The sequence below is a fragment of the Acomys minous genome (assembly GCF_964271855.1).
Source record: "Acomys minous genome assembly, chromosome: 1".
NCBI classification, from domain to species: Eukaryota; Metazoa; Chordata; class Mammalia; order Rodentia; family Muridae; genus Acomys; species Acomys minous.
In genome coordinates this window covers 120,916,231-120,941,456 of record NC_140483.1, presented here as the reverse complement: position 1 = coordinate 120,941,456, position 25,226 = coordinate 120,916,231, and the positions used below count along the sequence as shown (strand labels likewise).

The 25,226-nt window shown below is 45.5% G+C and overlaps 1 protein-coding gene and 1 long non-coding RNA gene across 8 annotated transcripts in view; one reads left to right on the top strand and one right to left on the bottom strand.

Annotated features, from left to right (window-relative positions):
- Window positions 1-1,676: 1,676 nt before the first annotated feature.
- On the bottom strand, window positions 1,677-3,519 carry LOC311607416. 2 transcript variants are annotated; one of them, XR_014782585.1, is made up of 2 exons: window positions 2,334-3,519; window positions 1,677-1,991 (listed from the first exon to the last, which is right to left on the bottom strand). It is a non-coding gene; the product is annotated as an uncharacterized lncRNA (long non-coding RNA). The 2 variants fall into 2 exon arrangements; XR_014782586.1 differs by having other exon boundaries at window positions 2,636-3,519.
- Window positions 3,520-3,751: 232 nt separating this feature from the next.
- The window catches only part of ESRP1 (epithelial splicing regulatory protein 1), a 53,944-nt gene continuing 32,469 nt past the window's right edge, over window positions 3,752-25,226 (top strand). For 4 of the 6 annotated variants that reach the window (XM_084798928.1, XM_084798930.1, XM_084798929.1 and 1 more), the window contains exons 1-9: window positions 3,754-4,171; window positions 4,669-4,797; window positions 5,982-6,095; window positions 10,957-11,071; window positions 22,256-22,354; window positions 22,467-22,521; window positions 23,896-24,006; window positions 24,107-24,239; window positions 24,339-24,381. In XM_084798928.1, the coding sequence (XP_084655054.1) occupies window positions 4,040-4,171; window positions 4,669-4,797; window positions 5,982-6,095; window positions 10,957-11,071; window positions 22,256-22,354; window positions 22,467-22,521; window positions 23,896-24,006; window positions 24,107-24,239; window positions 24,339-24,381 (931 nt within the window). In that variant the 5' untranslated portion in view covers window positions 3,754-4,039. Of the gene's footprint in view, window positions 4,172-4,668; window positions 4,798-5,981; window positions 6,096-10,956; window positions 11,072-22,255; window positions 22,355-22,466; window positions 22,522-23,895; window positions 24,007-24,106; window positions 24,240-24,338; window positions 24,382-25,226 lie in introns of all 6 variants that reach the window. The other 2 variants (XM_084798927.1, XM_084798931.1) reach the window with 2 other exon arrangements.

Below are 25,226 nucleotides of genomic sequence, written 5' to 3'. Positions count from 1 at the left end.
CAATTATGCTAGGTCTCAAACCCAGGACAGGCTGAGCTGCCTATTAACTATCCAAACTGATGGCTCTCAGTAATCAACCACTTTCGTCTCATGAAAAATGATTGGATTTTAAAAAGGGCTTAAAGGTTATGTAAGTTTTGATGGTCCAAGAAAGTGCTCTAAGGCATATAAATACAAATTGTAAAGGTCTGAGGATATGAAAACTTAAGTAGTGTATGTCTTAAAAAGTGTTTTTAAGATGTGTAAATGCAAGCTATAAAGGTCTATGGAAGTGACTTAAGGCATTACGAAAAATGAGACCTGTTTCAGATTTCTTTCCCTTTCTCTGCTGTTATACTATTTAAAAGCTCAGGGTTTTAAGGTAAATCAACAAAGTTCTGATAAGCTATTACTCTAGCCCTGGTACACTGACTACATCTTAGTCACAGGCTCACGATTTTAAAGCTTCTTTGGCTATCTCCTAAGTATAGATTTAAAAATGCTTCTTATTGTGCTAAAAGCATCACTAAGCTTTAAAAATTCATATAAGCGTCAGAGAGTCGACTTGGATCCATCTCTCACAGGTCAAAAGGACTCCAGATAAGTACTGCTAATCAACAGCCTACTTTTCCCCACTATCTATTCTGGAGGGTGGGACTCCCCTCTACTGCCTACCAGAACCATGGGCCTGAAAGTGTACATCCAAGATAAAAATTCCCTCTCAACTCCCAAACTTTACCTTCTCTCCCTACTCTCTGTCTTAGCCGGTCCCAGGTGTTCCTTGGGAATTTACATCCCAGACAGCCCCAGAGCTGCTAGTCCTAGGAGGTCCAGCTACGCAGACTGCCCCACAGTGGCCTGGGCTGCCCTAGCTCCAGGAGGACCCGCAGAACCTGTGCATCAAGCACTCGACTCTCACTTCCCAGCCTTGGTCAGCATTCCAGGGTTTCTGGTCCCCGGACAAGGCCCCAATTTCAGCCCTGTAGTTATAGAAGAGACATCACACCTTTACCAACAACAAAAGCCTGGAATGTTAGGTCTTACCCCAGAACGAAGGGCTAACTGAGGTGCCAATTAACATATCAAAGCTGATTCTGCCTGCCTGGTTCTCCAGGATCTCTCAGTCCCAAACTGTTACAGGGTCCTCTTGGCTGGTATACCTTCCTTGCCCCCAACCAGAACTCTCCAGGCCAGTAACTGGGCTGGGCTGCTCTTTCCCCAATAACACAGACATTCTGACTATAACAGTAATTCCTCACCCCCAACCCCCGGCCTCTTGGACACGGATCTTGGTTTTGCTCCATCTCCCATCCTCAACCGGCCTGGCTCAGTTCACCCTATAGTCAGTCAATCAATCTCTCTCCCCCCCCTCATCCCCCGCCCCCCCATTACAGGGTTTCTCTGTGTAACAGCTCTGGCTGCCCTGGAACTTGCTTTGTAGACCAGGCTGGTCTCACTGTCTCTGCCTTCGAGATAGCAGGCTAAAAACTCTTCTCAACCAGCACCTAAAGCAGTCATATGTCTTCCTTTCCTTTTTTTTTTCCCCCTTCAAATTATTCAATAAATATTTGTTGAGGGCAGAGCATATGCCAGGCTGTTACAAACCCTGAGAATCTACCCAAGAACAGCAAAACCCGTTAAGGTGTATCAAGTTTGACAAATTAAACTAAATTTGAAAAAAAAAACAAAACAAAACAGAGAATCCAGCTTTTAAAAATGGGGAATGTAAAATCTCTTCAAAAGAGGGGCAGCTATGAGATTGGTAACTCTATAGTTTTCTACTGAGGCGGCACCTCCTAGAAAAAGCGCTGACTTTAAGCCTTCGGATCTTTGAAACTCGTTATACAAACGATGAATCCAAACTCCAAAGTACTGTCGGAGCCGCTTCAGGTGCAGTTGTAATCACTTTCTCTGCAACATTCGCTTGCCTGACGCGGGGCCTCCCAAGCCTGGTGTGCTGAGCGTTCCCGCCGAGTCCCGAGCCCTGTCCAGGTGTTGCCTCTTCCGTAGAGCTGAGCAACAGAGAACAGTGCGTCCAAAGAGCCCTGGGGCGATACGGCTCGGGGGAACCGGCTCCTCCAAGCGGCCTCGCCCACTGCAATGCAATCTGGGTGGTTTTTCCAGATTCCCCGCCCAGTCCCAGCCCCCGCGACTCCTAGGGACTAACAAGTCTGGCCCGGAGACACCGGGGCCAGGGCGGGACTGAGGCACCCAGGAGCCCTGGGGAGGCAGCCGACGACCCGGGGTACCACCAGCACGCTCTCGGGCTGAAAGCAAGCCAGGGCTCTCCCCCCCCCCCCCCCAGCTCTCCCGGACGCGGCCGCTACCTCCCCTCCGGCCGCACCTCGTGTTACCTGCAAACACGCGTCGCCGCCTTCGACTCCTCTCCCCCCTCCCCCCGAGTCTCTGCTCCCACTGGGAAAGTCTAGTCTTTAGTTTCTCCTGACAAGCATCCCCAGGAGGGTGCCGACGGGTTCCTGCGGTTGCAAGGGTGTGGCGACTTCATTTCTCTTCGAGAATATGCAAGGCCGCACACCTGGCGCCAAGCTAGTAGTATTTCAGAGGGAATTCGGCTCTCAAGAATAGACCGGTTTGAAACAGAAAACTCGAGGGAACTACACCTCTGGCGCTTTTCTAAAATGTCAACATGACCTACCTTGCCCCGTGGTGGCTCGTGGCAGGGCTGGGGTGGCTGGTGGTGGCGCTAGAGTCTGTGGGCTTAAATTGAGTTGGAGCCCTTGGTCAAGTCACACACTCCAAGAAGAAAAATCAAAAGGCAGGAGTGGACAGGGCAGGAAATCTAACAAAAAATTTGTTTAGCCTGATTCAGGAAAACCTTTATGAGGCCCGTGGGGCAGATGCGTTTTATTTCTTATCCAAGGCAAAACACAGTAAACTCTGCCCCAAGTCTTGGAGGGCGTTCACGGTCTCGGACTAGCAGCCAGCACGAGGAAAATGTGTAACAAAGTGTTTGATAGGGGTGTTCTTCCTCCCGGGGGTCCCACGGGCTGCTGGGAGGGCTGTGAGAGCGTCTCGGGACTACCCTAGGCAGCCGGGCGTCGGGTTCTGCGGCTGGGGGAGGGGGTGGTCCTCGCCCCGAGGTGGAGAGAGCGAACGCCAGCCTCCCGCGCCGCGTGGGGCAGGGCCCACAGGACTTCTTCCTCTGTCAGTTGGCACTGCAAGGTGTGCTGGGCTCGGGAGCGGCTTTTCTCGGGTTCCGCAATTGCCCGCACCCCCTTCCCGGGCCGCTGTAGACTGGTCCCTCCCAGGCGCCGCGCCCTGGGCCTCACCTCTGGCCTTCTTTTGCCTCTCGGGCGCCGTGGCCTTTTGCGCGACCCCTCAGCTTCTTTTCCCTACCGCCAAACCTTCCCTCCAAATCCCTCAATTCTCCGTCCTCGAGCAAAGACCCTTTCCCGCCGACGCCACCCAACCCCCCACCTTGATCTGGCCTCCGCTACCCACCCGGTGACCACGGGCTCTTCCCGGCCCCTCCCCTTCTCCGCCCCTCCCTTTCCCTTGCCTCCCCTCCACTTCCCTCCTCCTCTCCAGCTCTGGCCTCCCCATTCATCCAGCCTTTGTCTCCCGCCCCCTCCTCTCCCTCCCCCAGGCCCCCCCCCACCTCTGCCACGTCGTGGTTTGAAGGAGCCAATAGGCGGGCTCCGCCAGGTGTCTCTTACCTGCACCACGTGGGGGAGCGGGGGGGAAGGGGCGGGCAGGTAGAGCCACATCCCAAAACAGAAAAGCTTTCAGCCATTGCGCGCGCCTCCCGGGGGTGCAGCCTGGCTTCTCGTTTTTTTCATAGACGCACCGGCAATTGGATACAAAAAGGGCAGGCCTGCAGCTCCCTCCTTCCACCCCCCTTCCTGCCCAGGGTGTGGAGCGCCGGCCAGGTGTGGGCTTGGGTGGCAGGTTACCGCCTTTTGCCCTGGCGGCCGCGAGGAGGGGGGTGGGCGCTTTCTTTTTCTCTTGTAAGAGGGTTTTAGCACAGGTTTTCTCGTTCTCGCTTCCAACCCCACCTCGCCACCTCCCGACCCCCTCCTCCCCCTCCCCACCTATCGTCATGACGGCGTCTCCGGATTACTTGGTGGTGCTTTTTGGGATCACTGCTGGGGCCACCGGAGCCAAGCTGGGTTCGGATGAGAAGGAGCTGATCCTGCTGTTATGGAAAGTCGTGGATTTGACCAACAAGAAGGTACTTCACAAACATGCAGTGGGGCAACAACTTTATTGTAGAAGTTGGAGAAGGGGTAGAGGATTTTTGGTTTTATTATTTTTCCCCTCTTTTTTTAAAAAAGGCGTTTGCACGCTTATGAAGCGGGCCCCCGAGGCCTAGGGAATCCATAGTAGAGCCAAACCTGTTGGCCAGCCACCTGGGAGACATTTAAGTCTTCCGAAACCTGGCCAGGTAGAAAGGTCTCGCGCTGCTGAGCCTCGTTCTCTGCGGGTCGCGGGACGCCTATTTCTGGGGCGCTAGGGTCCCCTCCAGGGCCTAGGCGACTTGATCCGGGTAAGGGTGGGGGTGGGGCGGGGGAGCCGCGATAAGATCCCTAGGCGTCTAGGGAGCTTTGATTCTGCTGCCGGGTACCTGGAGAGCCTCGCGCGGCCGGGAGGAAGCCGGGGAGGAGGCAGAATTAACAAACTGAAAAGGGGGGGAACTCACCCCTTATTCTCCCCCCTCCCCAACTCGAGGTGGGACAGTTGCACGAAGTACTAGTTAGACCGGATCAGTTGGAACTGACGGAGGATTGTAAAGAAGAAACTAAAATAGACGCCGAAAGCTTGTCTTCCGCGCCGCAGCTGGACCAAGCCCTCCGACAGGTGACAGTTTTGGTCGGGCCTCGCCGCCCACCCCCATCCCGGAGGCCCCCCAAACCCGACCCAACCCTCGGGCTCCACGCCCTCGTGGGGCGGTCTCCGCTCGTTTCTGGGGCGGAGTGGCGAGATTCTCAGCCTTGTGTGTGGGTGTCTGCCCTGGGGGCGGGGGAGGGCCGCTCTGGAGGGGCTGCTGTGCTTGGCCTCCAGGCCACCAGGGTGTCGAGATGGAGATTCGCCCGAGTTCCAGTTTTCTTCCTAGTAGTTCTTTGGGCGGGAGAATCATTCGCGTTTTATCCTCCGGATCGCCCAGCGAAGTTTCGCCGGCTCCAGCAACTCTAAACTCAAATCTTGGCGGGTCTGGGTCTATAAGCCCAGCCTCTGGGTTGGAGGGGCAGACGGTCAATCACCACCCCGTGCTAGCGCTAGCCAGGGCCATAGTTTGATTTGCACCTGAATGCCCTCCTGATTTCAGCCGGGTAGTCTCAATTTCCAAAGGCTCGGCTTCTTCATTTCTTCTTTAGTGCCTTGATTGGGGATCCCGGGGAAGGGCTGCAAGTACAGACCTGTAGGGCTGTTTGTTGGGTCACCGTGGAACTGGCGGAATCCCATATTGGAATTGAGGTGACCTAAAAACTGGCTGCTCGCTGTGGGTTGCTAGAATCCGGGATAGGGTGGGTCTCAACACCTGTGTAGCTATGTATGCCCTGCGCCCTCCCAGCCTCTGCTTTAACACACGAGCTTCCAATTAAAGGGATAAGTTATTTCTGGAGTATTTTTCTAAGAAAAGTGATACCCACCTTACATAATAACTGCTTTTTCTTTACTCCGATAGTTTATCGGAAATGGATGCCTTAAACCTGAAGCATCCAAACATTGAAAAAGTAACATAAAATGATGTAATCCGAAGGCAACCTGTTAAAAAGAGACCTGATTGAGTCTCACGCTGAATATAAATAAGGGCTGCTGCAAAGTGACTTCTCCCGAACAAAAACTGCAGATTGTCCTGAAAGCTCCTTGCCTAGGGGAAAGGGGCAGGTTCGTGGGAAAAGGCATCTTTTGTGATATTGCCCAGATTCCTGTGTCCTGCTTCAGTCTTAGGGACAATTTTTTTTATTTTCTGGGCACATTGTTCTGCTTACAAATCCTGCTTTTGTTGCATCCTCCGTGTGTCTCTCTCCTTCTTGCAGTTTAACCAGTCAGTGAGCAATGAACTGAACATTGGGGTAGGGACTTCCTTCTGCCTGTGTACTGATGGGCAGCTTCACGTCAGGCAGATCTTGCATCCCGAGGCTTCCAAGAAGGTAAGAGTTCCGGCGTCTGGAAAAAGAGGATGTCCTCTGAGAAACAAAAACAAACGGTTTGTCCAGATCTGTTTGTTGTTCTGGCTTCTGGAAGGACGGCTGTTCCATCCTCCGAAATTATCCTACCTTTAAAGAAGGCCAGTGCGGAGTTAGTTGTTTAATGGTGCAGATTTTCGTTTTGGAAAGAAAAAAAAAAAAAAGCTCTGAATCAGAAGGATGATGCTGACAGTTGCAGAGCGTTAGTGAACTTGATGCCACTGCAGAAATGAGAGGCTGAGTGTGGAGCTTAGTGTTGGCGCTTTAAAAGGGTTAACATGGCAGTTTTGACGTTATGTGTATTTTACCACAATTAAGAAACACGTGTAATTCTTATGGAGATGTCTGGGATGGCAGTAATTTCATAGATATCCTTTGGTGATTTAAAACATTTTCTTTGTTAAGTTTTCAGCTTGACATTTCTCCATTTTCCAAAGCTAATATAAGGTCTGAATTTTTGTCAATTAAAATAGAAAAGCCTGGTATTTTACTGCAGTGTGATAATTTTTTTTTTAATGTGAAATGCTTTATCCTTCAAAGAGAATCAGAAACCTTCTAAACTCCTAAATCCTTATATTTCAGGCTGCTTAGTAACAATTACCAACATATGCAGTAAAATTACATTTTAGAACACTTCCCTTGCATATGAAGTAAATGTTCAAAACCGAATTTGAAAAGTCTTGATGATGTACTTTTGTATATGGCAGATTTTTTTGAGACAGGATTTCACTCTCAAATTTGTGGCATTCCTACCATATCTATGTGCTGGGATGATAGGGGTGCCCTGAAACCTTGTGTCAGTGGGGTTACCTTTACTGCCTTGTTTCATGTGGAGAAGACTGCGCAGTAAGAACAGTGCCTTGCCGTAGATCTACTGTTTGTTTCCTGGGGAAGAATATTTTTGTTGGACGACGAGGAGCATAGACAGCTCACCCAGTGTAGCCAATTTGTGCTGATGTAGTTGCTATTAACAATTCAGGTTAGTTGCGCCCACTGCAGTAGGCAGGCACTGGGGTTGAAAAGGTAGACTCTGTTCAGGGTACTGTGTGAGGCCGGGAAGTTGGTAGATTGTAGAAGATGGCACAGGCAGGGCAGGTCCAGTCAGTGCTGGCTTAACTTGGCTTTCATTCTCTGAAGTGGGGGAAGCTGGTAAGATAGCTAAACTATACTCATTTGAAAAGTCTGTTTGCAGGAGAATCCCCAGGGCCTCCCCCTTGAAGGTTGATCCTTTTACAGTAGTCTTAGTAACCAGTTGCTGTCACACTGCTAACTGTGTCATTGCCTCCAAAGTACAAAGGGAGAGTGTCCCCTCCCAAGTCACGTAGGAAGGGTCAAGAATTAATTTCTTCTTTCAGTATTGGCAAGAGAGGAATGGCTTTATACTATTTTCCACCCCTCGTCCCCACACAGCTTTTTTTTGAGGTCTTATAGCCAGGGTAGCCTTTCACCTCCTGCCTCGTTTTCACGTGTGCTGGGTTACCAGAAAGAGCCACTGTTCCCAGCACAGTTTCTTTTATTATTATTTTTAGGTGGATTGCTTTGTAGGGGAGAAAAGTTGTAGGGAAAAATTAAGGTAGTTTCCTGAGCCATTTCTATTAAGATAAATTAAATATTTTTTAAAAAATATAGAAGAAAGTGTAATAAAAATTATGTTCATGAAGGGATAACAATTGAGATGTAATCTGAATAAATTATTTAAATAAGATTTAAAAAAAATCTCACAATTCCTTCCCCCCAAAATTATATTCATATATTTACAAAATGGCGAAACATGAAAGAAAATAACTCAGAAAGTTTTCCTTGACATTAGCATATTACATATTTTCTGGACTTAAGTAGGTAGCATCCCCCACCCCCGAGACAGGGTTTCTCTAAGTAGCCTTGGCTGTCCTGCACTTGCTTTGTAGACCAGGCCGGCTTCAAACTCATAGCAATCCTCCTGCCTCTCTGCCTTCCGAGTGCTGGGCTTATAGGTGAGCACCACCATGCCCAGCTACATACAAAATTTTTAAAAATAAAAAAAGCCCATTATTTCCTTAAAACAAAAAACAAAAACCAGTAAACTGAAACTGCAAGTTAATGAGCACAAGTGGTGGTGGCCTGTCTGAAAAAACAAAAAACAAAACAAAACAAATTAGGACTAGAGATGGCTCAACAGGTAAAGATGCTTGCCTCTGAGCTGGAGGAAGTTCAGTCCCAAGACCCAATTGGTAGAAGGAAAGATCGTGACTTTCCTACATTCATTCAGTGACAGGTTGTGCCCACCCACCAAGTAATGTTTAAAAAAAAAAAAGCGAGGGGGGGGGATTCTAAATTCTGTCTTGTAAAAAGTTAATTTTAGCCAAGAATGGTGGTTCATACCGGTAACTCCAGCACTCATGAAGCCAAGCCAGGATAAGAGTTCAAAGCCAACCTGGGGTTAAGTAGTAGGTTCCAAACACAAAAGCAGAAGCCAAGAATGACCTTTCAGGGCTGTGTTTGTCTGGCATTCTGCGTTCAGCCCTGAGTCTGCATAAAACTAGGTGTGGGGGCACATTAAAGGGAATGCCAGGAGATGAGAGTCAAAAGTTCAAAACTTAGCCTTGTATGGTGCTGCATACCTTTAGTTAGTTCCAGCACTCAGGAGGCAGAGGCAAGCCTGGTCATAGGTCTATGGAGAAAGACCCTGTCTCTCGGAAACCTTAAAAAAAAAAAAGTTCAAGGCTTTTATAGCCTTGAGTTTGAAGTCAGCCTGGGATTCAAGGAGACTCTGTCTTTAAGGGGAAAAAAACCGTTCTGAAATTTGCGGTCAAATGGATGAAACTGGAAATGATCATAATGAGTGAGTTAACCCAGAAGCAGAAAGACTCACATGGTATATACTCACTTATATCTGCATATTAGTCCAAGGGGCAAGTCTCATGAAAGCCTTCACTTACCAGGAAATTGGGATAGATGTGAGGACATCCTATTGGGCCTCTAGGTGAGAGAAGCATGGGAGAATGGGGAAATAGAAGGATCCAGAAGGTCTAGAAACCTAAAAGAAGAACATTATGACAGGCAGATCTGGGCCCAGGGGTCCTGCTGAAACTAATGCACCAACCAAGGACAATATGTGCAGTAAACTTTGAACCCCTATTCAGATCTAGCCGATGGACAGGACATTCTCCACAGTTGAGTGGAGAGTGGGGACCGACTTTCACAGGAACTCTGGTGCCCCATATTTGACCACCTCCCGTTGATGGGGAGGCCCAGTGGCACTCAGAGGAAGGATAGCAGGCCACCAAGAAGAGACTCTATACCCTATGAGCATATAAAGGGGGAGGAGGTCCCCCTCAGTCACAGACATAGGGGAGGGGAGTAAAGGAAAGTGGAAGGGAGGGAGGAATGAGAGGATACAAGGGATGGGATAACAATTGAGTAATATGAATAAATTAGTTAAATTTTAAAAGGGGGGGGGAACCCCAAAGCAGTGGCGTAATATTTATTTGCACAAGGATCCATCCAAGTGGTGCTCAGAGCTAGGAATGGTAAGTAACCCCTTCTCCTTTGCTTGACTAAAAGTACCTTTTCTTTTTGGTCTGTTGCTAGGGACTGAAGCCCTCGTGCCTTGCAAATGCCATTCTTAGCTCTGGCCTCTTTGAGGTAGTCTGAGTTTGTCCCTCAGGCTAGGCATGATCTCGAAAGTTCTCCAGCTTCCACCTCCAGAATTGTGTGCCCTCTCTGCCTTGTCCAGTTGGGATGCCTTTGTTTTTAGAGTGCTAGCATGCCACGGGGTACAGGCTGAGGTCTGGGTAACTGAAACTCGCGGGAGTCCCTTCTCTCCTTCTGTAGCATGCGTTCCAGGGATCAGACTCAAGTCATCAGATTGAAGCCTGGCCCACTGAGTTAGCTTACCAGCCTGTGGGGTTTTTGTGCGCCTTTTGCCTGTATGGATTGTGTGTGCCTTGTGTGTGCTTGCCTGTGGAGGCCAGGAGTGGGTGTCAGCTCTCCTGGGCCTGAGGTGATGATGAGTAGCACGTGGGTATTTGAAATTGAGTAAGTGCTTTTATCCGCTGAGTCCTCTCTCCAGCCCCTGCGACACATATTTTTAAAATAAAATGTGAATATTCAGGTATAGCCAGAATGAGCAAAAAACTAATAGGGAACTGTAGTTTGGCACAAAAGTAATCTTTTCCAAAGAACAAAGACTATATTACTCCTTGTTTAGTACCAAATATACACACATTACTGGAACTCAACAGTAGTTGGAACTATAAAATCTTACTATTTAATCTTACTCTAAGTTTATCTAAGTTTATATAAACTGATACCTGAAAACACAGATAGTCTAAAATGGTTATGCCTGGCGAAAGGTCTTTTTTTCTTTTTCTTTGAGAAAGGTCTTTTACAACCTGAAAAATAAAAGGACAATAGTTCAAATATGTAACAACTTCAGAAGGGGCTTGGGAAAATCAACAGAGACCAGAGGACCCTCAGATCTGGCAGCCCACAGTTCCTGCAGCTTCTATTCCAGTGGCTCTGACAACCTCTTCTGGCCTTTGTGAGAACCCACACACATCTGGTACACCTGCAGACAAATAGAAATGTATACACAAACTAACAATGGTTTGATTAGAAGGCACAGTGGACCATAAATATTATCCATTTCATTAAAATGAGACAACTTTTGTGAAATTGCTACAGGATCTAATGCAATATTATGACCGAGTTATTCCACACTGAATTTTATATTTCTAAAAATTGTTAGGTAAAATGTTACCTATATTCCATTCTTAGGTTTCTCATTAATAGAGAAAGGGGCCAGATTTGCCTAGTTAACAACCTCTACCTTATCCTCCCTCAGAATGTATTACTACCTGAGTGCTTCTATTCCTTTTTCGATCTTCGAAAAGAGTTCAAGAAATGTTGCCCTGGCTCGCCTGATGTCGACAAGCTGGATGTCGCAGCAATGGCAGAGAGTATCCTTTCAAGTCACTTAAGAATGTTTGGTACCCTGGCCCCACTCTTCTCTCTCTCTCTCTCTTTCTTTCTTTCTTTTTGTTGTTGCTTTTTTTTTTTTTTAAGTTTTGGAGCTGGATCTTGTTATGGCCTGGAATTCATTATGCAGTGGAGGGAGGCTGCCTTCAAACTTGCAAGGGTCCTCCTGCCTCAAACCTCCCCAGTGCTAGAATTAAAGCTGTAAGCATTGGACCTGCCTCAAGAAAAATGCTTGAAACTTTGTCAGTGTGTGGATGAAACTGTTCCTGTCCAAAATGTGTCAACATACTGTACCAGGAAGAAAGAACAGTCAATATAAACTATAGGCGTCTTTCAATGTTGTGAGGACTGACTGATCGTGAGCAGTCAAATGATTCTACAAGTTTATGGTTGTATTTCTGACAATATATGAATGGTGAGTGAGTGAGTGAGTGTGTGTGTGTGTGTGTGTGTGTGTGTGTGTGTGTGTGTGTGTGTGTGTGTAGAAAGAGGCACATATATTTGGTAGATTAGATCTACAGCCCCAAAGCTACTTGTGCTTTGATTACTTTGGTCTTGGGGTCTATTTTGGCTGCTTTACAGTAGATAAGATTTTGTTTTGAAGAACCCTTTAAACCTTTTGTTTCAAATACATACCAATCAGATTTTATGGTTATAGTAAGAAATATGGGCATACGATAAAACAAAGGGACCACACCAGACGTGTAGTGCATACCTTTAATCCCAGCACTCGAGGCAGAGGCGGCTGTGTTTAAAGCCAGCTAGAGAAGCCAGGCTTGGTCACATGTGCTTTTAATGCTAGCACTCTGGAAGGCAGAGGCAGGTGGATCGCTGTGAGTTCGAGGCCAGCCTGATCTACAAAGTGAGTCCAGGACAGCCAAGGCTACACAGTGAAACCCTGTCTTGAAAAAAACAAAAAACAAAAAACAAAAACAAAAACAAACCAGCTAGGGATACATAGACTGTCTTAAAGAACTGGGAGACAGAAACATGTTGTTTTGAAAGTATTTACTCACAGAGATAATATTTTTTATTTTTTATTTTTTTTTAAATTCCAAGACAGAGTCTCACTATGTAGTTCTGGCTCTATTGGATAGAACTCATTCTGTAGCCCAGGCTGGCTTCAAACTCAGAGATCCTCCTGTCTCTGCCTTCCAAATGCTGAGATTAAAAGTGTATGCCACCTGGCTATGAAGATAGTCTATTGAATGCTTCATATATTGTTAACTTGTTTTAATACTTAGGAATTTTACAGCTTGAATACCCATCGTCTTGCATCTATGGAATCTCTTTAATGTGCTAGCAAGTAGTCATGGTCATGTATTAACATATCAGGAGGGACGCTGAGGATGTGGTTAGGTTGCGCCTTGAAAACGGGGTAGGGGTGCAGTGGGGTGGGGGGTGTCTTGGGGTGCTGGAGCGGTGGCCCTTGCTTCAGTTCTCAGTACCCAACATCTACCTAGGTGGCTCACAACCATCAAGTGTAGGTTCAGGTGGTATTGTCATCGTATTGGTAAAATGCCTGCTGCTGTGTGCATGGGCCCTCTGTGTAGGCGTAGTCCGACATCCCTTTCTTCTGGCAGTCTTCTAGGCGCAGGTAAGGTTGCGGCTGTGGCAGCGGGTGAGGAGTGCTTCTTGGGTGCGCCCTTGCCCTGTGCTGGACTTCTCAGAGTCTTTCAGTAGCTGACCCCGCGTGGGTAGCGTGGTGTCTCAGCAGTTTTGTCTGCTGTTCCCGCTAACCCTACTTCTGTAAGCGTAGGTTGGCAGCTCTTTTTCAAGTGCGTGATGATAAGAATCAGAAATGTTTGTCTCTAGTGAATGAATAAATTGTGACTAAGTCAAGCTGAACTTCTTCCTACATGCGTTAGCCTCGAAACTGGAAGTGTAGCTCATGGGGCTGCTTAGCAGTGCATCCTATTAAAACAAAGACAGGATTTTCTGTTTCTTAAAATGTAGCCTGTGTAGGGGCTGGAGGTATAGCTTAGTCGGTAAATGCCTGCTGGAGATCGGGCTCTGGGTTGGATCACACCTGTAGGTAGTCTCAGCACTTGGCAAGAAGAGGATCAAGGTTATCCTCAGCAAGGTAGCAAATTCCAGGCCAGCCTGGGCTACTGGAGACCCTGCCTTTAAACAGGAAACAAAAATGGATTCTCACTTTAAATGTTTTGATTGTTTGTCTTTCCCCCTTAACATTTTAGAAATGCTATTTCCTAGCTGTTTTTCATTTTTTCATTCCTGCTGAAATCAATCTTTCTATTCAGAGAAATAAGATAATTTCCCTGACTGGGCTGCCAAAGCAGTTTCAGAGGTCAGAACAGCTCTGAGCATTGGCTCTGTTCATCTGTCTGAGCGTGTCTGAGCTGGAGAGCTGGGTTCTTTTAAACCTCTAGGTATTTTCCTTGTTAATGTGGGAATGGTCCTGAGTTTGGAAACACGAAGATAGTCATTAGCCGTATTTGATGGTTTTGTCAAATGGAGACTGTTCGCCTGTCTGTCTGTCCCACTAGTAAGACGTAACGTTGAAATATTTTCTTGATCTACAAATAGTTGGATTTTTATTATTAAGTCTTACTAGGTTTTTTGTTTGTTTTGTTTTTGTGACAGGCTTACATAGCCCAAGCTGACCTAGAACTTGCTGTGTCATCAAGGATGGTCTTGAACGCCTGATCCTCCTGTCCTGCCTCTTAAGTGCTGGGATTATAGGTATGCACTGGCTTGCCCAACCTGTTTTTTTTTTTTTTTTTTTTTTTTCTTCTTCTTCTTCTTCTTCTTCTTCTTCTTCTTCTTCTTCTTCTTCTTCTTCTTCTTCTTTTCTTCTTCTTTCTTTTTTAAAAAATTGAAGTGTATTGGTGGCGCAAGCCTTTAATCCCAGCACTTGGGAGGCAGAGGCAGGCGGATCTCTGTGAGTTCAAGACCAGCCTTGGATACAGGACAGCCAAGGATACACAGAGAAACCCTGTCTTAAACAAACAAGCAAACAAACAAACAAAAAGCAAGTGTAGAGATGTGGATTTGTTTGGAGTGCCAGTGGCTGTAATACTATGTTGGAAATACTTCTTCACTTTGTATCCAATTAAAATGTAAATTCCTGCTTCTGTTGTTTTTGTGTCATTTTGAAATGGGGGCTTGCTATGTAGTTTATAAGCAATGCGTCTGCCTCCACTTCCCTCTGGGGTTCTCTGGTTATATGCATGAGCCAATACACCCAACCAAAAAAAAAATTTTTTTTTCCAAGAGTAATTTTAGATCAGAACAAATTGAGCAGAAAGAACAGATTTTCCATTGTGTCCCGTTCCCCCATCCCTGTGGCACATGCACATAGTTTGTTAAAACTGAACCGCCTTTGACACATTCATTACCTTCAGTCTACATTAGCTGTGTGTGTATGTGTGTGTTTGTATTTTTGTTTTTTGAGACCGGGGCTCTGTAGCTTTGGCTGTTCTGGACTTGCTTTGTAGACCAGGCTTACTTGTTTGTTTCTGTTTGTTTATTTGTTTGTTTTTAGAGACAGGGTTTCTCTGTGTAGCCTTGGCTGTCCTGGACTTGGCTTTGTAGACCAGGCTGCCCTCGAACTCAGAAATCTGCCTCCCTCTGCCTCCGGAATGCTGGGATTAAAGGTGTGTGCCACCACACCTAGCTGCTTCCATATATTTTTATGGCTTAATAATTCAGATCCTTTTTTGTTTATATATATATATATATATAAATTTTATTTATTTATTTTCTGTGTAGCCTTGGCTGTCCCGGAACTCACTCAGTAGACCAGGCTGGCCTCGAAGTCACAGCGATCCGCCTGTCTCTGCCTCCCGAGTGCTGGGATTACAGGTGTGGGTGTGCACCACCACTGCCCAGCTAGTTCATCTCCTTTTAGTGATGGATAATAACTGTCTGGATAGAGCACAGTGCATTCACTCTCCTGCTGAAAACATTGTGGATTTTCTTTTCTTTTTATAAGATTTATTTATTATGTATACAGTGCTCTGCCTCCATGACAAAAGAGGGCATCAGGTCACATTATAGACTGTTGAGAGCCACCATGTGGACGCTGGGAAATGATTGAACTCAGGACCTCTGGAAGAGCAGTCAGCTCTTAACCTCTGAGCCATCTCTCCAGTCCCAACATTGTGGATTTTCAGTTATGACTATTATGAATACAGCTGCTGTAAACATCTTTGTACATGATTGTGGGTAGATACAAATTCTTAATTCATTTGGGCTAAGGATGGAGAATTGCAATTACAGGATTATATAGTACAGCTACAACTGCTTTGTCTTCATGCAATTTTGTGTTTGTTTTCTGTTGTTGTTATTGTTTTGTTTTCATGTGTAGTAGAGAAAGCAGAGGCTTGGAAATTAAAAAAAAATTTAGAACTTGATTGTGTGATTTTTTTTTTTTTCAAGGTAAATAGGGAAGATGGGAAAAATATTGAGCACGCTGTCATTTTCTGTGCAAGTGTTTTATCTCTCAGCCCTTGCTCTACTCCAGCTGTGGCCCCAGGGTTGGCATTTTATGGTAGAAAAGGAAGCTAAAGGTGCTGATGAAGTTTTGTGGCTGGGTCTTGAGGGCTTGCTACTCTAACTTGCTGTGTTAAGCTGCCGATGACAGCTTTGTGGACCGTATCACGCCATGGAGATGAAGCAGCGTGGCTGCCGTGAGGAGCGGAGGCACAGGGAGGGTGGCTGCAGCTCTGCTTCCTTCCTTCCGCACTTTCCCCATCATGTGTTTGCGTCGAAAGCTCTTTCTCGTCTCAGTGTAGGCTTCCAGAGTAATTCCAGATGCAGGTGTGCTAGCAATTTTTGAGTTACACAATGCTGCCTGGATAGGCCTTATCTGTCAGGTGAACTGTGCATTGCAGTGCATTCAGTCAAGCAAGGTGGGGACAGCATGATGAGGGGGCAGTGCTTTTTTTTTTTTTTTTTAAAGAAATTATACTAGTTTACTTGGAGAAATTAATACTAGCTATTTTCTATTGACGTTTGGACTATAGAGCCATTTCTATAAAAGTCTTTTCAGTAAAATACCTGCTTTTTTTTTTTTTAAATCCCTGAAATTGAATTATTTCCTTATGACTTCTGAACCTTTGGTTTTTTTGTTTTGGTTTGGCTTTTTGTTTTTGTTAAGACAAATGTATGTGTGTAGTCCTGGATGTCCTGGAACTCAATATGTAGACCAACCAGGCTGGCTTTAAACACACAGCCTTCCACCTCCTCTGCCTCCACAGGGTAGGAGTTAAAGGTGTGCACCATCATGTCTAGCTGGTTCTGAACCTGGTTTTGGTTCAATTTTCAAATCATGAACTGATTTATTTTCATCAGTGAAGACATATAGCAATATAAATGTACTTTTTTTTTTTTTTTTTTTTTGGTTTTTCAAGACAGGGTCTCTCTGTGTAGCCTTGGCTGTCCTAGACTCACTTTGTAGACCAGGCTGGCCTCGAACTCACAGCGATCCGCCTGCTTCTGCCTCCCGAGTGCTGGGATTAAAGGCGTGCGCCACCACGCCTGGCTATAAATGTACTTTTATTGTCAAGTCTTGTTTTAAAATTTATTATTTATTTTAATTTTATTTTATTTTGCCAAACTTTTATTAAGGACTTAACTTGTAATAAATATAATATAAAGAACATATGAAAGAAAGGACACTCAGGCTAAGACTTGGTGGTAGAGTATGCACTTAGCCTTTGTGGGGTCCTGGCTTCAGGGCCAGCATCCACACCCGTACACAAGAAGATACCAAGAGCCAGGCTCAGTGGCATATACCTATAATCCCAGCACTTGGAGGCAGAGGCAGGCAGTTCTCTGTAGATTTGAGGCCAACCTGGTCTAAAAAGTGCATCCATGACAGCCAATGCTGTCTCAAACCCTGTCTCAAAACAAAACAACAAAAAAAGAAAATAACAAAAGTCTTTTACCTGTTGACATAGTAGCCTCACAGAAGCTCACTGAAAGGGTATTACACCACTCTGTAGCCAGAGAAACCGAGAGGTGGGCTTTTTGTAGTTTGTTTTGCTTTTTGTTTTTTGTTTTTTCCCAAGATAGTGTTTCTCTGTACAGCCCTGGCCGGCCATAACGCATATTGTAGACCAGATGTCCTTAAACTCAAACAGATCCACCTGCCTCAGCCTCCCAAGTGCTGGGATTAAAAAGTGTGCATTACCATGCTGAGCCTGAAGTAGAGGTATTTATTTATTTATTTATTTATTTATTTATTTATTTATCATAACTGAGAGGCTTTAATATATTTCAGATACAAATATCCTAATCATTCAGAGAAAGAATTTTCTTTTTTGAAGCAGGGTCTTACTGTGTAGTTGCAGGCTGGCCTAGAACTCACTATATAGAACAGGCTGGCCTAGAACCCACTATAGAGAGCAGGCTGGCCTAGAACTCACTATATAGAACAGGCTGGCCTAGAACCCACTATAGAGAGCAGGCTGGCCTAGAACTCAAAGAGACCTGCCTGCATCTATCTCCCCAGTGCTGGGTTTAGAGTTCACGCATCATCATATCTGACATACTATATGATCGAGACCAGTTGTTGACTCCTTAAGTAGCTGATGCCTCTTCTGAATAGCCTTTCCTGTTTCTGTACTGCGGTGCTTCTCTGAGCAGATAGCAGCTAAGCCTCTCAGTGGTAAGGTCATAATGAGATCGTGAGTCTGTGTTGTGCACTATGGTGTAGTCTGGAGGCTCACACTGGTTGACTGTGTTCTGTGCTGCCCCTTGATGGCTGTGTGCGATTTGGATGTGTATACGTGTTGCTGCGTTAGCCTGTTTTTCTTGTAGGTTAAAAACAGAAATTGCACAACATAGTGCTTAAACCCTGCTCCCCTGGAAGAGCAGCAAGTGCTCTTAAGCTCTGAGCCATCTTGCCAGCCCTTTCTTCTTCTTCGTCTTCTTCGTCGTCTTTGTCATCTTCTTCATCTTCTTTTTAATGTACATTGGTGTTCTGCCTGCTTGTGTGTGTGTGTGTGTGTGTGTAAAGGTGTCAGATCCCCTGGAGCTGGAGTTACAGACAATTGTGAGATGCTGTGTAGGTGATGGGAATTGAACTTGGGTCCTTTGGAAGAGCAGCCAGTGCCCTTAACCTCTGAGCCATCTCTCTATCCCTATATTCTATTATTGAAAAAAATCTATACAGCGCCTGTTACTTTCTTCCTAACCCTTCTTCCTGTACTTGTGGGACTGTTGGCTCTTGGTGCACTACTGCTGTTTTAGTATTAAGTCTGGTGACGTAAAACACTGTAAATACGGCAGGGAGCTAGCAAGACTGTCTTTTGATGAGTCTTGGGCAGGGCTTTGATAGAGAATTTCTGCTGGGGTGTGAGTCTGAGGCTTCCCTAACTCTTGACATACTTGCTGGGTTTTGTGTGATTGTCTTAGATAGAAACTAAAAAAATGTACGTTGAGAGAGATGATATTTATGTGTGGGAAGTAAATGCGTTGCAAGTGTGCCTGTTCCCTGGCAGTCAGGAAAGAGGTCAGTTTAGTGAGTAAACTGGTATAGATGAGCTTTATGGGGCTCAGCCCTCAACCTGTCACCAAAGGTGTGGAGGTAAAGACAAGACTCTTGCCATTTCAGCAGCGTTACCTACCTGCTCCAGCCTCTCCGTGATGGGCACTTGGTTCCGTACAGCCTGAAATGTAGGTTTTTGTTCCCACTGTGCTAGGCTGTAGTCGTCTTTACTCCCTCCTGACATTTCTGGCTTGCGAAACTGGCTGAGCCTGTCTGTGCTGTTGTGGCTGCCTGAGGGTACAGGGAGTGAGTTATGTGACGAGCTCTGCAGTGAACCAGGAGGCACAGGCTCACCCCACCTTCTCTCAGGACCTAATGTGCAGCTAGTGATTCAAAGTGAAATTTACTGTGATGGAAGAAAGTATAGGTGCTAAAGCATTAGGGAAAAAAGCCCCAAACTCACCTAGAGCTAGGGCTGTGTATGTAACTCACTAGTAGTGTATTTCCTAGCATGCACAAAAGACAAAGAAAGACCCTCCTTTTATTATCTGTGTTCAGTTCTGGTAAGGAAACAGAATGAACAAATGTAAGAGATGAATTTAAGTGACTGCATGTGTGCTTGGGCCACCAGAAGACAGCACCAGATCTCATTATAGGTAATTAACAGCCTCCATGTGGTTGCTGGGAATTGAACTCAGGACCTCAGGAGGAGCAGCCACTACTTTTATCAATTCTGCCCCAAGGGACATATTCTTACCTAAAAATGAGAAGTTAGCTGCAAATCTGTTTCAACACAAAAAGGAGACTTTGCATTTTCACTTTCCATCTCTCTTTCTTGGGGTGGGGTTTCTTCGAGACAGGGTTTCTCTGTTCTCTCTTGTCTGTTCTGGACTCACTTTGTAGACCAGGCCAACCTGGAACTCATAGAGATCCACCTGCCTCTGCCTCCCAGAGTGCGGGGATTACAGGCGTATCTTGCCCAGCTTGATCTCTCTTCTTGACTTACGATTTTTTTTTTTTTCCTCAAAAGTATCACTCAAGGCCAGTCGTGGTGGCACCTGCCTTAAATCCCAGCACTTGGGAGGCAGAGGCAGGTGGATCGCTGTGAGTTCGAGGCCAGCCTGGCCTACAAAGCAAGTCCAGGACAGCCAAGGCTACACAGAGAAACCCTGTCTCGACCCCCCCCCCAAAAGGTATCACTCAAAGTAAAACAAATGAAGCAATCATTTTAACGTAGAGCAGGGACTTCTATAGTCAGTCAAAGTGTGGCTGTATTAATACTCCATCACGAAGCTGAGTTGGGGAGCCTCTCTCCATCTAGTGTCTTCATTTTATTTGTGTTGATGATGGGATATGTAAAAAGTGAAGGAAATGGACGATGGCATAAAATGTTTGAAATGCCTTTATGTCTGTGCACACAGGTGCACATATATATGTATGGCTGTGTATATTTTGGTGGGGATCCTTCAAGTAGTTCTCCTATGATATGATATGTCATGTGTGTGTGTGTGTGTGTCTGTCTGTCTGTCTATCTATCTTTAAAGACAGGGTATCTGTAGTCTTGATTGTTCTGGGGCTTGCTATGTAGACTAGCCTGGCCTCAAACTCAAACACTGGCTTCTAGAGAATTATGTATATGTTTGATCTACTTAATCATGATATTAAAAGGAATAGTAGAAGTAGGATTAGAAGCTGGGCAGTGGTGGCGCACGCCTTTAATCCTAGCACTTGGGAAGCAGATCTCCATGAGTTTGAGGCCAGCTTGATACAGAGTCCAGGACAGTTAAGGCTACACAGAGAAACCCTGTCTTGAAAAACAACAACAACAAAACCGAAACAGTAGTAGTAGTAGAATAGCAAACCACTGGGTGCTGGTGGTGCACATCTTTAAATTCCAGCACTCGGGAGTTGAGCAGACAGAGCTCTGTGAGTTCAAGGCCAGCCTGATCTACACCCTGAGACTTGTTCTCAAACAAACATGTTAAACCGGTGCATGAGATAAAAACTGTAGTTCGTCTCTTGTCACGGGGCCTCTGTACATGATGACAGTAGGTGGGGGTGGTACTGGTGCCTCATGGCCACCTAGACAGGCACGCCCCCCAACTGGTGACAGCCTGCAGCGTTGTCTTCAGCACCCTGGATTTTCTAGCCATACCGCCTACTTGCTGCTCAGGCTGTGAGGACTTGAGCTTCCGTTTTCTTGTCCCATTACTACAGTGATGTTCGAGAGTGAGTGAGCAAGAGCAAAGGAAAGTGAGGTCCATGCTCAGGAAATGTGGAATACAGGACACTGGGTGGCAGAATTGCTGACTGTGGCCTAGAGCGCCTGTGGAAGGAAGGCTTCAGTGTTGTTGGGTGCCAGTTACTCTGGGCTAAATTGGCCCAGGGATTTAGAAGATGTGTATTTTATGAACCTTGAGTGTTTGTAGAAAGATGAGCTAATGAGTAACTTGATCAGAATATCCTTTTACTGTGCCACCTGTTTGCCTAAACCTTATTCTGTCCCTTGGTCTTCTTTCTCGGGGTGGAACATTAGGATGTGGTTAACAAGGCTGCATGTCAGAAGTCCACAAATGCCTAGGTAACTCGAAATTTAGGGTCTAAAATCTATTCTTGGTCCTGGTGTATAAATCCTTTGAGGAGCCAGTGCCAGCTTTGCTAGAAACAGGTGTTTTTCTCTGGGTTTTTGACGGTGCACACATGTGTCAGCTCATGGAGTTGTTTGTTGTTGTTGTTTGTTTCTTTTTTGGTTTTTCGAGACAGAGTTTCTCTCTGTAGCCTTGGCTGTCCTGGACTCACTTTGTAGACCAGGCTGGCCTTGAATTCACAGAGATCCACCTCTAAATTCCACTTTTTAGAGAAAAGACCACATACACAAATAAAATGTAATGCAGATTTTAAAAGCCCTTAAGTTGTTTATAAAAAAATTTAAATTGTTAAAAAAAAAGTTGTGAGGGCCTGTAGAGGTAGATGGCTGCTCTTCCAAAGGCCCTGAGTTCAATTCCCAGCAACTGCATGGTGGCTCACAACTATCTATACTAAGATCTAGTGCCCTCTTCTGGACTGCAGGTGAAACACTGTATACATAATATAAATGAATACATCTTTTAAAAAATAGTTGTGATTTACACATAATACAAATTGTGGTTTACCCAGAAAGTATATTGACATGGTCAAGGAACCTTGGGATTGGACTTGGTGCGTACCTACATTCTCAGAACCTGCAGAGGGAGGATTGCTTGGGCAGCACAGTGAGGTCAGCTTGAGTTGCTGTCAGAGAACTTGCATTTGTATATATTCCCATTGAAGGTGAGCTATCCCAGGTGCTCTGCAAGTATTTGGAAAGAGAAGTTGTGAGCAGAAGCACGGTGTGGCTGGTGCTCTGGCAACCGCGTCTTCAGTATGTACAGTGGTAAAGGGTCCTAATTAGTTGCTTTCCCTGATTGACACGAAGTGCGCACAGTCTTCATGCACTTGCTGTTTTCCTAAGTAAACCAAAGTTTCCATTTGGTAATGCCCCAGGTTAGACTCACTTGGACACTTGGTATAAGAGGGCTGAGAGGGAGACCTCAGGATTGAGGGTCCTGGCTGCCATGCTAAGATTTTTTTTTTTTTAAAGCACTTGCCTGCCTTTAAGTTTAAATTCTGCCTGGCAGAGTAGCCTTCCTTTACTGCTCCGTCCCAACAATTCCTTAACTCAGCCCCGCAGGCCTAAACTTTGAGAAGAACGACTCTGTCTCCCGATACGGAGCCTCTCAAGTTGACAATATGGGGAACATAATTTTAACAATGATCTCAGAACCCTACAGTGAGTAGTACCACAGCGGGCTGGGATTTGGTTCCCGTCGGCTGGCTTTCCGTTGCATTGCACAGCTTCGCTGTCCACTTGCCAGAGTGATGACTGTACACTATCATTTCAGATCACAGGTTTTCAGATCCAGAGAGAGTAAACTACAAATTCGAAAGTGGCACTTGGTGAGTGGTTGAGTACTATTCATTTGAACCTTAAGATTTGTTCTTATTCACGACATTTAAGTCCTTTTATATTTTCCTAATTTTATTAAACCTCTGCTTACTACTTCTTACCGTTAGGTCATCTGTTACTTAAAGCAAGCTTATATAGATTGAGATTAAAATATAGCAACCTGTTGGCATCACTAATTCCTCATTGACTTGGGTACATTCTCTGTTGAATTTGTGATTCTTACTGAAGTCTTCATGTCTGTCTACCCTTCTAAAGGAAAAGTCAAAGGATTTGAAAGTTCTGGAGGGAGTGGAAAGATGATTAAGAGTGCTTACTGCTCAAGGGTAGGGCCTGGGGTACGTTCCCACATCAGGCAGTTGTTCACAGCTGCCCGTGACTCCAGTTCCAAAGGATTTGAATGCTCTCCAGTTTGTACATGCGGTCCACGTACATTCATGTAGGCACACATATGTACACACAGTAACGTAAATGGATCTTTAAAGGTGCTCTTAATGGACATGGGATCTACATCTCGCAATGCACATCTAGGGAGGTGTCCGAAGTGTCTGTGATCCTAGGTGACTTGGTGGTTAGTTGGTCACTGTCGTGAGCCCTGGTGGCAAATAGGAACTTTGACAGCTTTGCCAATTGAGACTGTAGCACTGATTTTTGTTGTACAAAAAGTGACTCATTGGGAAAATGTCCTAGGATTACTGAAAACATGAGCAGGAGAAAGAAAGAACATCAGAAGGTGTCAGAATGTATAATGGGTGATTTGCAAGTGACTCAGTAAGGCGTGGAGACTCCCAGGTGTTTCCATAAACACCCTGTGCTTGCTGGCACTCCTGTGTGATGAGGGCGATAACTCTTAATAGTCTTCTGACCACATGCTTACATTCCCAGTGTGGGCTAATTGTAGCTTTATTCTGATCCTTGCTGTCAAGCTGGATTTAGCTTTTAGACTGTGCTCCCCACGTGTGAACAAAACCTGAAGTCACACCTCACCCCCACTTTACTCAGTGTGGTCGCTCATGGTTAAGAATCTCAGTACTCAGAAGGTGAGAGAGGAAGTTGTCAAGTTCAAGGTCAGCTGGGTTATTTATTGAAATGGCTGTCTCCAAACAGGAACAAAACCAAGACAAACAAGAAAACCCTTCTTCATTCTAGGTCAGGCCATTAAGGGTATTGAGACAATTGTGCTTCCTGTAAATGGATCTCAGGTGGTTTTGAACTTATGGCAAAGAGAGAGCTATTCACTTGAGAGTTGGTTTCCTGGCTTGCTAGCTGTCTTTCTATAGTCAGTGTAATCTTCAGCAGGCCTCACACGTAGCTGAGCACCTTACCTTGCATTAACTGGGCAACATGAAGTTGTGTTTCGTTCGCAGCAGCAAGATGGAACTTATTGATGACAACACGGTTGTGAGGGCTCGAGGTTTGCCCTGGCAGTCTTCGGATCAAGATATTGCAAGGTTCTTCAAAGGACTCAATATTGCCAAGTTGGTTTTGTTTTCTTTGTTTTACTCAGCTCCAAAGGAGTGCAAGGTTTTCTGCCACTGTGGTTACCCCACTTGCCATTCGTTTTGTTGTCTTTCAAAGGGGCGGTGCGGCACTTTGTCTGAATGCTCAGGGCCGGAGGAACGGAGAAGCTCTGGTTAGATTTGTAAGTGAGGAGCACAGAGACTTAGCCCTCCAGAGGCACAAACATCACATGGGGACCCGGTACATAGAGGTACGTGTTCGCACAGCCCGACACACTTGACCGCTCCAGTGGTTATTAGTATATGGTGGGTGGTTTGGAAACTGTTTTAATGTCTCTTTATTTTCTTAGGTTTACAAAGCAACAGGTGAAGATTTTCTTAAAATTGCTGGAGGTGAGTTGTTTCTTTTACGCAGTGCAGATTGCGTTGATACACACACACTGAGTACATGCCTGTGACCATACATGGTTCTTTCCTAGTAAGACATGGGGGCTGTTTTATAAATAGGGAGAGGAAACTTCCAATACCGCTGGTGAATTTAATGTACTGTAACAATTGCCCTGAGGCCTGAGGCAATCTACTATGGCTAAGTAGCCATTAAGACTGAGACCACATAAAGGTGAATGGGTCCCTACAGTCACGTATAGAGAGTGGTTGGGAACAGCCACCTGCTGTACCTGAGGCTATTAAAGATCTACTTCTAGATAGAAATTTTAAACTCATCTGTGCTCAGGTTGGTGGTAGGTTTTTTGGGGGGCGGGTTATTGTATGGATTCTGTTGTTTTTTGGGGGGGTGGTAATTGTATGGCTTCTGTTTCTCCTTCCACTTTATGTGGGTTCTGAGGAGAGAACTTCTTGTATGTCCAGCTTACACTGCAAATGCTGCTCACTGAGCCACCCTGACAACCCCAAGCCATTTACACAAATATGAATAAAGATATTTAATTATTTTTTTTTTAGAGATAAGGGTTCCTCTATGTAGCCTTGGGTGTCCTGGATTTGCTTTGTAGACCAGGCTGGCCTCAAACTCATAGAGATCCAATTGCCTCTGCCTCCCTGAGTGCTGGGATCACAGGCATGCACCACCACACCTGGCCAAGATTTTAACATGGTTTAGGTTTCCAATTTTCCTTATTAGAATGTAGTATATAGTAAGTTTCATACACATTTTCATTCATACATGTAGCATTTTATTGATATTAATGCCTAAGATAGCACTTCTATCCAATTTTTGAGTG